The sequence below is a fragment of the Artemia franciscana genome, chromosome 12 (assembly GCF_032884065.1).
Source record: "Artemia franciscana chromosome 12, ASM3288406v1, whole genome shotgun sequence".
Classification (NCBI taxonomy): domain Eukaryota; kingdom Metazoa; phylum Arthropoda; class Branchiopoda; order Anostraca; family Artemiidae; genus Artemia; species Artemia franciscana.
The window spans coordinates 36791643-36804253 of record NC_088874.1 but is presented as its reverse complement, the minus strand read 5'-3'; the positions used below and the strand labels follow the sequence as shown (position 1 = coordinate 36804253).

General features: G+C 35.3%; 1 protein-coding gene across 1 annotated transcript in view; it reads right to left on the bottom strand.

The window, feature by feature from the left end:
• Positions 1 to 12611, bottom strand: part of LOC136034069 (aminopeptidase N-like) — a 117195-nt gene that overhangs the window by 70686 nt on the left and 33898 nt on the right. The window contains exon 4 of the mRNA XM_065715187.1: positions 6329 to 6481. Coding sequence (XP_065571259.1) covers positions 6329 to 6481 — 153 coding nt within the window. The remainder of the gene's footprint in view (positions 1 to 6328; positions 6482 to 12611) is intronic.

The window sequence follows — 12611 nt, the reverse complement described above, 5'->3', positions numbered from 1 at the left end:
AACAATCGTGGCCTTTCTGATACGAGATTCCAATTAAAAAAATGCCATATTTTGTAGGAAGGAGCTTGAGACCTGTACTATTGGGTTCTCAGATATGCTCAATCTGATGATGTGATTTTAATTATGAGCGTTTGACTTTTTGGGTGTGTTTCTCCCTTTTTGGAAAATCGGGCAAATTTTTCAGGTTAGTAGCTTTAATGGTTAGCATTAAACTTCATGAATTTTATACATTTGGAAACAGCATAAAAATTCCACCCTTTTTATGTATCTGTTATTAGAAAAATTCTGTTTTTTAGTTTCGGTTACTATTGTCCGAGTCGTTCCTCATTCAGAGGTCGTTACCACGAACTGTTTGATAATTCAATGATACACTTTTGCATCTGATATATATTTATATGCATATTTATTTACGTATATGTCTTGATATATTTTGAGCACCGAAGACGACTTAGCGAAGATTTTTGCCGAGCTGAAATTTCCTTGTTGCTGCTATATCTTCATTTTTTTTTTCTTCGTTTTTCCTACCTTTATTTTTTTCTTTTTTGACTACATTGTTCGGACACCATGAGCAGGCTCCCTGGATTATCAAAATAGTGTACCTGCCATATCAGGGGAACTGCTTGGGGGATCGAGTAGAGACTTTGAGGGGAGTTATCAGGGAGAGGGCTAGATTGACTTAAAAGGGGGCAGGCATCGGAGTGGATGGGGAGGGGACTGGGTAGAGCAAATTTATCTAATCAGCTTAGAAGTTTTAGCACTATAGGCCGCTATTGAACTTAATCAATTTGTGATAAGTACTGAGACAAATCGCAAGATACTTTTTGAACCCAGGTTACCAAAAATGACACGGCAGCGACATCTCTAAACTGACTTTTGGAATCAAGATAAAAGTTCCTGTGAGTGTCAGAGAGGCTGAGCAGTCTAGAAATTTGATTTGGAAGGAGGAGGAAAAGAGGACGATATGTTTGTCTATGATCCTCTTAAATATTTTGCACTATTACCCCGTTTGCAATTTAGAATATATGCATCAGGCAAATTGGAATGCTTAATTTGAAAAAAATGTTATCAAAATAATGCATTTGAAATGTCTCGAATTAGCTAGGGGAATTATGTATACCCGGGCTATCAAAATAGTGCATTTGTAATACCCCGAGAACGCCTTGGAGATTCAGAAGAAACACTTAGGGAGTGTCGGGGTTGACGAGGACAAGCGAACGTTAAATTCCAGATTTGAGCGAGGATACGAGGGCAAAAATATTTTTGTATTTAAAATATAGATTCACCCAAAAAAGGGCTCATCATTTTTATCTGAAAAGTTTGAAACTTCAATCAGCAAGTCGCTGGGTCAAGGGGGATCTCTATGCCAAAAAAAAAATGTAAAACAATTTCGTGTCACCTAAAAAATGGGTCAAACACTTTTCCCAATTGGTCAAGCCTCTACCTGACTGTAAAAAAGGCCAATTCAACCAAAAAAGGGGCAAAACTGGTCTTTGGAAGGTTAAATGGGTTGGTGGCACTCCTGTTTGAGGTTTTCTGTTCATGTTATGTTTGGCTTTAGTATTCATTTTAATTTCTGGTCGTTCTAGGCTTCATATATTCATCCATAGTGACATCTGTCATTTTTATGTTGATGAGTATATTCCTATTAGTTTATGTTTGTTTTATTTTTGATTTATTCCTTTATAACAATTTATGTTTGTCTTAAGTTTCAATTATTCGCTTTTTTTCTTATTGGCTTTATATCTTATTTTATTTTATTTTCTTATTTCTTATTTTATTTCTTTATTTCGTATTTATTTATTTATTTAATTATTTACTTTATTTCTACTCGTTTGATATTTTAATATGACTCTTTACTTTTCCTTAGAACTTATAACGAACAAATAAATTCTCAAATGGGGACAAATCCATTTATTTAGACAGTAAAAAAAAGTGCAAAAGTCAAGATATTTCGATCACATGTACATCGATCGTCACCAGTAGAATTACTAGAAAAATATAATTAAAACTAGCATATTTATGCACAAGAAAATAAATAGCTTTTTGGAATGATTTTGTGAATGACCCAAAGTTGTTTATATTTTTGTATATAAATATGCTAGTTTTAATTATATTATTTTAGTAATTCTACTGATGACGTTCGCTGTATATGCGATCGAAATATCTCAACTTCTGTACCTGCTTTTTTCACTGTCTAAATAAATGGATTTATCCCTATTTGAGAATTTATTTGTTCGTCATAGAATGGCAGTGTGGTCTAAGAAAAGAATACCTAATTTGAGGTGTTAAGTTGAAAATTAAAACTTCAAGTTTCTTAAAATTAATTTCTTCGAAGATTTATTTATGAATACTAGTATGTGAAATAAGCGATGACTCATAGATCTGGACTCTTGCCCTAGGGGTCGTACGGTTCATATTGTCTTATGAGACATATTTCTTTTATGATTTGGAATATTAATAAAATGACTACCTTGAAATTTAGCCATGAAACCTATCCAGGCCAAGATAGGCCTCTGAGTTGAAAATTACTCAGGAGTTATTTTCATCGAAATCCGAACAGTTTTGGAGGTATTTCTCTCTTTTCAGAAATTGTGCATTCTTTGCTTCTAGATTTTCGTTTTATAGAGTTTCGAATTACTATTGGAAATAAATTGCTATTTACTGTAGTTTGTTACCACGAACCGATTAAAAGCTTAATACGTTATAGATATTAATCAACTTCAATATAATATTATTCAGACATTCATCCAAAGAACAAGCGAAAGAACAGCGCCAGACCAAATCTTTCAAGTGTAATCTTAAGAAATTTTATTTTTCCAAGTATCAAAAATAAAATCAATTGTAAATTGATTTTATACTTTTTAGAATATTTTTGATTTAAAAATGTTCTTTAGCATTGTTATTCCTAATTCAGTGCCAGTTCAATTGGACAGGGCGATGACAAGCAATACTACTAAAATTTACCAAAAAGGTCTCATTCCTGCATGCCTCGTATATTTCCCCCCTAAAAACAATATGGGGGTGAAAACCAATCCCATATATTTAATTTTCACTACTTTTGATGGGTATTAGACTGCGTGACTTATAGATGCGTGACCAAATTCAAATATGAAAAGGAATCTAAATTCCTGCTCCGTTAAAGGCTAAATAATGGGTTCTCCTTGCATAGTTTGTTACAAGCCGTCAACATTGTTGCCTTTGAATTCAATCTCTTTTGTAATTCCATTGATTTTCCTTCAAATTGTCTTAAGAATACAAAGCATTTCACATTGGCTTGTGTCTCAATTCGACCTTCTGATATTTCAGGATGAGCAACATCTGCTTTTGAACAATAAGAGGTTACCTTTATATATATATATATATATATATATATATATATATATATATATATATATATATATATATATATATATATATATATATATATATATATATATATATATACAAATTAAAAGACAAATTTTATATGAGACATCCAATATTCTGTTTCCGTCTTCTTTGCTCTATATCTTCCTCATTTTAATTGGCGTTTTTAAAAAGAAAATACTAAATCAATAACTTTAAAGCACAAACTCAAGTATTTCCGAGAAATCTTGTAAAAACTAAGTGGACATCATCCATTCGTAGGATTGCTCTCATTGTTGAAAAAAAAACACACATACTAACACAAAACAAGTAAAAAGTTGTCAGAAAGAGAGAAAAAACTGATAAAGGGGCAGAGTGTGTTAACTAATAAACTTAACATACAAACGACTTGTTGTGAAACCTGACTGGAATGCCAAAAGAAGCCAATTTGCATACTTTCACTTCTCCAAGCAATTTGGCAATCTATATTCTAATTCATTAGTGCCCATACGCGAAAAAATTAGAAGATTTAAAACCCAAGAGTGAACACGACTTCGTAAGCTACTACCTGCAACCCCTCAAGCACAGCCTATAAAGACACCAGTTGCGCAAACATTTTTCAGAAGCAATACATAGCTGTCGTCGCGACATTAATTGGCGCTGCGTCAAAACCACACACTCTCGCAGGTGGAAACTGGGTTCCACAGCCTATATAAGATACATTATATGTGATAACATTACGCACCCATATGATAACATTAAATGATATGGTAACGCACCCATATGATGACATTATATGATAACATTGCGCACCCACGGTGGTCACAGCAGAAATTTCTGTTTTCACTCCCGGAATAGAACCAAAATCTTACCGCGCTGATTGACTTTAGGAGCACCGGAGGTTAACGCCTACTCTAAAGATGTGTGTTGAAATCTTCTACGGGCAAGATACGACTCCGCGCAACTGTTGTCCAGTGTTGCCAGATCGGACGGAGAGGATTATGCTTCCTTGAGCCCAAAATTATGCTTTTTTGGACAGATTTATGCTATGCTTCTATATTTTCCCAGGTTTCACGAAAAAGTTGATCAGTTAAGACAAGTCGAATTCTGTCTTATCTTAATAAAGGTTCTGAATAGAATATAGTCTGATAATAATAGCCTAATAATTTGTTTTTAATCCGTTAAGGGAACAAAAGCGGGGTATAAACAAAGGAAGCAAAGAAAAAGGAAAAATAGCATAGAAAATAAGTAAAAAGGTTTTTTTATGTCAAGGGGAAGGATCTTGATTTCCAATTTGGTTCACATTTTTCGTCTTTTTTTGCAAGTCGTCTTTCTTCTCAAAGCAGTTGGTGGCATTTGAAAAACATAGTGTTAGTGTCTTACATCATCATCAAAAGTTTACTGCAGATACATTAAAAAAGAAGGAAAAATTGCAGTTCATATTCAATGATCTCCTTCATATTCCCTTATGGATTTGACTTCTTGACCAGGGGGTGAGATGGCTACGTAGAGGTTCTCGGAATTTTGGAGCTTGATCTGATTGTATGTAGGGACATATGTGTTGCAAACTGTATCTTTTGTTCTTAGTCACGATTTTGTGACCAGCACGGCTTCAATACTTTCTTTCTTCTATCTATCTCGCTTTTTTGTCTTGACATCACTGATCCAAGAAAAAATTCTTTCTGAATCTGCGTTCAAATGCGGTAGGGAGAGCACCCTCTCGGCAAGTTCTGCCAGATCTGGAAAAACTCTTTTGTTGGTAAAGTTTCTCATTTCGCGTATTTTTCTCCACATCAAGTCTGTAGTAATTTTGATCATATCTATCTTTTGGGAGTCACTAAAAGCATATGGCAGGTTGCGCCACTGGGAGTCTGTGAGTTTTGGAGACTTGGAAATAGGTTTACTACTACACCTAGTGACCTAGTGCTTTTAGTAGATTAGAAAACAATATCAGATGAGGATAAGCTTTTCACAAAATCTTTTGGAGTTTTGGCGATTGTTTGGTGTCTAGCTGGTGTGTAGTAGCTATCAACCAGTTCTTGAACCACGAACCATTGCCTATGGTTGAAAGGGCTAGGCCTAATTGCACAGCGAAATTCTCTCACCGTTCACCACCACCAACAACAACAACATGAAACCCCTCTAAATCTCAAAATTTCTTCAAACAATCATCTTCACCAATCCAATCCAACCAATCACCACATGTCTTTAATTTCAAATATCTTGCGTGCGCTTTTCTTTGCCATAGACCATAGACTACAGGATCAGAACAAAAAAATACCAGATGGTTCGTAGTCTGTCGCAGTGCCGAAAATTTTACTTTAGTTTGATCGAAAAATTCGACAAACCATCTTTGGTGTTCGTTTTATTGATGTGACGGTATGAGCTGTTCTGCATCTTCTTAGATTATGCTACAAATATGCTATCTTAAGGAGGATTATGCTTGGATGCTTTTGGTTCCTAATTATGCTACGTTCTGCATAATTATGCTACATCTGGCAACACTGCTGGTGTCTGTATAGGCTGTGTCCTCGAGACAATAATAAGCTGTCTAATACACCAAACTCAATGCCAGATTTGTTTGTTGCTAGGAGTTTTACGCCTGATTGTACCGATGTGGATGAATTCGTACTTCTCACACTGTCTCTTATCCTATCCCAAGCACCTCCCAGGGGGTTACGCACTAGATTAATTTGTTTATACCCCCTAACAAGAATGAAAATACGAGCTTAACGCTTCCAGTTACAGGGTTCAGCCAAATAGATGGTCTTTTTTCACTCCCTTTATCCTCTTTGAACTCCCTTAGAAAACCTTCCAATAAGAGTGGAAAAATTCCCCCTAATAAAAGTGATGACTTGTTTTGAAAATATATAAATTCTTTTTGGAGGAGTTTGAATTTTGAGCTTTAAGAAGCCGTATATACCCTACACATTCCTTAGCAAAACTCGTATATTTGTTTGGATGGCAAAAAGGCGCAACTCACCTCATTTCTTCTTGAGACTCAATAACGGCAGTTTCTCTTGTATATGTTTCTGCTTCTTTGAATTCGAAATCGGAAACAAAAAATGCAACCAGATATGTAGACATTGGGACACTTCTTTCAAAGACATCCCAGACCCAGCCTGGACGATCCAACCTAAGCCATGAAAAAATTAAGATTAATAAATTGAAGCAACAAGAATTAATGATAATTCTAGTCTTACAAAGATTGGTAGTTTCCGATTAAGGGAAATACAGCAAAGAATTACGTAGTGTAATATCAGACAATAACCGCTTTGCATGCCTAGAATTGGCTTATTTTGAGTGAGAACTACAGCGATGTTGCTATTTTAACTAAAACATTTAATACATAGATGTGGTTAGGGGTTGATTTGGCTGGGTTAGATTAAGTTAGGTTTCCATAATTTGTTTCTAAAGTACCATTTTGTCATCACGTTTCGTAATATTTCATTAGGATTAACCTAACTTCACTACTTCGGTGTGTTTCAAATAACCGCCAAAAGCAAAATATTTGAAGCAAGTTTTCTTTAGCTCCCTGTATTGTTTTTTTTTGGTCAGTTTGCGTTTTAACAGTTTTGTTTTGCTTTTTATAGTTTAATGCGGTTTTATTTTGAAGAATTAAGACTAAAACTCAAAAGCACTATTTAATAGTGACGTCAGCACAGCCAGTCGAACGACAGGTGTAAAAAAAAGTCGTAGTATACTCCTTTGTGAGGACTTAAAACATAGTGACTGACTATATAAGGAGGTATACTTGCAAGAGCCCGAACTTGCAAGTAGTGATACCTCAATAGTTTTAACAATGGCCCTATCCCTGGATTCCGCAAGTACCCTATCCCGTCATCCCACAAGTGCTGCCCTATCCCTTCATTCCATGATAGCCACCAGGTGCATGTTACGTCATAGGGAATGTTTTCTAAGATATGCAGATGCATGTTACGTCACAGGGAATGTTTACTTCTGGTTGTTACATAACAGGGTTTGGAGTGTTACATAATAGGACTTGTTAGAAACCGTTAGTCAAGCATGGAAGTCCCAGTTGTAATTGAGGGAGACACACGCCTGAGTGTTACGTAAGAATGGTACACACGTGGGATGTGACGCAATCTTGCGTGCCTTACTAAATTTACTGGATATGATAACCTTATTGGACTTAGTAGATTTACTGGGAGTGACGCACTCTCGCATGACATACTAGACTTCATGGGGCCCGTGGGTAAATCCCCGCTTGAAACTGAGGACGGCGCATATATGGGTATTACGTAATGACGGTGCACACGTTGATGTTACGTAATGACGGTGCAGACGTGGGTGCTATGTAATGACAGCACACATGTGGGGTGTTACGCAATGACATTGGATGTCACGTAATGACGGCGCACATGTTGGTGTTACGTAATGGCAGTGCACATGTGAGATGCTACGTAATGACAGCGCACAGATAGGTGCTCTGTTATGACGATGTAAACGTGGGATTTTACATAATACTGCAAGAAATTTCAAGGTGGAAATAAATGAAATTTACTTAAATATGAAGTGCACCTGCTTGTTGGGTAATGCTTTAGAGAGCATTATCAGATACTATTATGGGTTGCTTTTAGCGCATTTTATATTAATAGTGTCTTCTTCAAACATATGACATTTTTTGGGGATTTTCACACAAAAATATTCATTTATACTAGAATCGATCATTTAAACCTAATGAATAAATCTCCATTAGCGTTTCTTCTGATGACTCCTAGCAATTGAGGCCAGTGTGGCACCCTCAAAATAAATTTATAAAATAAAAAATGACCATTGTTTTTATTTTAACAGCGCAAACTTGCCACTTCATTGCTAGATTGTCATGTTCCATGGCAATTCCAAGGACGTGACACTCATTGCAAATAGCGTTCCTTTTGATGACTCCTAGCAATTGAGGTCAGCATGGCGCAATGCACCAGCGCCCGATAACACCTTTCTGGCACATATTATCAAACCTAAGGGTTTTTTCAATCTTTTTCAATCAATATAAATTTCTAAACTAAGAAATAACCATTGTTTTTATTTGAAAAACGGAAACTTGCCATTTCATTGCTGGAGTGTGATGTTCCATGACAATTCCAAGCCCGTGAAACTCAATGACTGACAAACAAATCCCTCTAGTAAGCATTATCACACATATAACATTTTTTACAGCATTTACAGGCAAAAATATTCGTTTACACAAGAGTCAATCGTCTAAACTTAATGAAAAAATCTCCATTAGCATTTCTTCTGATGACTCCTAGCGTTTGAGGCCAAAGTAGCACAATGTTCCAGCCTCCGAAGCCACCCTTCTGGTGCAAGTTATCACACCTAAGGGTTTTTTCAAGCTTTTTCCCTCAAAAAAACTATGAACAAAAAATGACCATTGTTTTTATTTGAACAACGGAAAATTGCCATTTCATTAATAGATTGCGATGTTCCATGACAATTCCCAGTCGATGATTCTCAATGGCTGACACACAGCACCCTCTAGCAAGTATTATCACACATATGACATTTTTCGAACATTTTCACGGAAAAATACTCCTTTACACTAGAATCGATCATTTAAACTTAATGAAAAATCTCAATTAGCGTTTCGTCTGATGACTCCTAGCAATTGAGGCTAACGTGACACAATGTACCAGACAACCTCCCCCCACTGATTACATGCTTCTGGCGCAGATTATCACGCTTAAGGGTTATTTAATCCTTTCCCCCTCACAAATAAATCTATAAACTAAAATATATCCATTCTTTTTATTTGAACATTTTGCGTACTGATTTTTGTTCGTGGAACTTGTTGCATGTTGATTTTTTTCTTCGTGAAACTTGTTCATTGATTTCTTCTTCGTGAAACTGAATTTGTTTGTGGAAATTCTTGCATGCTTATTCTCTTCAGGGAACTGGCTGCGTGTTGATTTTGTTCGTGAAACTTCTGGCATACTGATGTTTGTTCGTGAAACTAGTTGCAAAATGGTTTTTTCTTCGTGAAACTTGTTCATTGATTTTTAACCTCACGAAACTGATTTTGTTCATGGAACTTGTTGCGTTCTGATTTTTGTTCATGGAACTTTTGCGTGCTGATTTTTGTTCGTGAAACTTGTTGCATGTTGATTTTTATTCGTGAAATTCGTTGCAAGTTGATTTTTCTCCAGTGAAACTGATTTTGTTCATGGAACTTGTTGCATGTTGATTTTTTGTTCATGGAACTTGTTGCGTGCTGATTTTGGTTCGTGGAACTAATTGCGCACATTTTTTTTTGTTCGTGAAACTTGTTACATATTTAGTTTTCTCTTCAGGAATTTTGTGCTTTGATTTATCTCCTCGTGAAACTGATTTTGATCACGGAGCCTGTTGCGTGCTGATTTTTGTTCGTGGAACTTGTTGCGTGCTGATTTTTCTTCGTGAAATTTGTTGCATATGGATTTTTCTCTTCGTGAAACTTGTACGTAATTTTTTGTCCTCGTGAAACTAGTTTTGTTCATGGAACTTGTTGAGTGCTGATTTTTTGCTCGTAGAATTTTTGCACGCTGATATTTGTTCTTGAAACTTGTTTCGTATTCATTTTTCTCTTTGTGAAACTTGTAAATTGATTTTTATCCTCGTGAAACTGACTGTGTTCAAGGAGCTTTTGCGTACTGATTTTGTTCGTGGAACTGGTTGCGTGCTGATTTTTTTCGTTCGTGAAACTTGTTACATATTGAGTTTTCTTTTCGTGAAACTTGTGCATTAGTTTTTCTCCTCATGAAACATTGGTCATGGAACTTGTTGCATGCTGATTTTTGTTCGTGGTACTTGTTTTGGGCTGTTATTTGTCTCTTCGTGAAACTTGTAAAATGGTTTTTTCCCCGTGAAACTTACTTTGTTCATGAAATTTCTTGCTTCCTGAATTTTTGTTCGTGGAACTTGTTGCAAGTTGTTTTTTTCTCATCTTGAAACTTGTACATTGATTTTTCTTCTCGTAAAACTGATTTTGTTCATGGAACTTGTTGCATGCTTATTTTTGTTTGTGGAACTTGTTGTGTACTGATTTTTTTTGTGAAACTTTTTGCATGTTGGTTTTCTCTCCCTAAAACTAGTACATTGATTTGTCTGCTCATGAGACTGATTTTATCTCATCAAGTCATGAAACTGATTTAATTAGGTTAACCTAATTTAACCTAACGTGTCATCTAGCTTAACTTAACCTAACCTACCATGTGTACGGTTTCTCTTCGTGAAACGTGTAAATTTATTCCTCTCCTCATGAAACTGATTTTGTTCATTGAACTTATTGCGCTCTGAGTTTTTCTCTTCGTCAAACTTATTGCGCTCTGATTTTTTTATGTTCGTGAAACTTGTAGCAAACTGATTTTATTTTCTTAGTGAAACTTGCTCATTGATTTTTCTCCTCGTGAAACGGATTTTGTTCAAGAAACTTGTTCCGTGATGACTTTTGTTTGTGAATTTTGTTATATCATGATCTTTCTCTTTGTCAATTTTGCACATCAATTCCTCACGTCATGAAACTGATTTTGTTCATGGAGCTTGTTGCGTGCTTATTTTTTTTCGTGAAACTTGTTGCATGTTGATGTTTCCCTTCGTGAAACTTGTATATTGATTTTTGTCCTTGTAAAACCGATTTTGTACATGGGACTTATTGCTTACAGGTTTTTCTTTGTCGAACTTGTTGCATGTTGGTTTTCTCTTCGTAGAACTTGTAAATTGATTTTTCTCCTGTTGAAACTGATTTTGTTCATGGAACTTGTTTCGTATTGATTTTGTTCGTGGAACTTGTTGCCCGCTAATTTTTTTCTTGAAACTTATACATTGATTTTTTTCCCTCGTGAAACTGATATTCATGGAGCTTGTTGCGTGCTTATTTTGTTAGTGGAACTTTTTGCGTGCTGATTTTTTGCTCGTGAAACTTGTTTTATGTTGATTTTTCTCTTCGTAAAACTTGTACATTGATTCTTCTCCTCGTGAAACTGATTTTGCTAATGAAATTTGTTATGTGCTAATTTTTGCTTGTGGAACTTGTTGTGTGCTGATTTTATTCGTGAAACTAGTTGCATGTTGGTTTTTCTCTTCCTGAATTTTGTACATTGAATTGTCTCCTCATGAAACTGATTTTATCTTTTTGTCTCATCAAATCATGAAACTGATTTGGTTAGGTTAACCTAACTTAATCTAACGTATCATCCAGCCTGACTTAACCTAACCTACTATGTGTACGGCTTCTCTTCGTGAAACTTGTAAATGTATTCTTCTCCTCGTGAAACGGATTTTGTTCATGGAACTTATTGCGTACTGATTTCTGTTTATGGAACTCTTTGCATGCTGATGTTTGTTCGTGAAACCAGTTGCATGTTGATTTTTTCTCTTCGTGAAACTTGCACATTGATTTTTCTCCACATAAAAACTGACTTTGTTCATGAAGCTTCGTGCGTGTGGATTTTTGTTCCTGGAACATATTGCGTGCTGACTTTTGTTCTTCGAACTTGTTTCGTGCTGATTTTTGTTAATGAAACTTGTTGCATTTAAATTTTTCTCTTAGTGAAACTTATACATTTATTTTTTCCGTCGTGAAACTGATTTTTTCATGGAACTTGTTACGTGCTGATTTTGTTCGTGAAACTTGTTACATGTTGATTTTCCTCTTCGTAAAACTTATACATTGAATTTTTATCCTCGTGAAACTGATTTTTTCATGGAACCTATTGCGTGCTGATTTTTATTCGTGAAACTTGTTGAATGTTCATTTTTCTCTTCATGAAACTTGTATATGGATTTTTCTCCTCCTGAAGCTGATCATTTTCCATGGAACTTGTTGTTTGCTGATTTTGTTCTTGGAATTTTTTGCGTACCGATTTATTTTGTTCGTGAAACTTGTTGAATATTGAGTTTTCTCTTCGTGAAAATTGTAAATTTATTTTTCTCGTCATGAAACTGATTTTGTTCATGGAATTTATTGCGTGCTTGTTTTTGTTCGTGAAACTTGTTGCATGTCGGTTTTTCTCTTCGTGAAATGTGTATATTGATTTTTCTACTTGTAAAACTGATTTTGTTCATGTGACTTATTGCTTACTGGTTTTGTTTGTCGAACTTGCTACATGTTCATTTTCTCTTCGTAAAACTTGTAAATTGATTTTTCTCGTCGTGAAACTGATTTTGTTCATGGAACTTGTTTCGTGCTGATTTTGTTCGTGAAACTTGTTGCCTGCTAATTTTTTGTTCGTGAAACTTGTTTTATGTCAATTTTTCTCTTCGTGGAACTT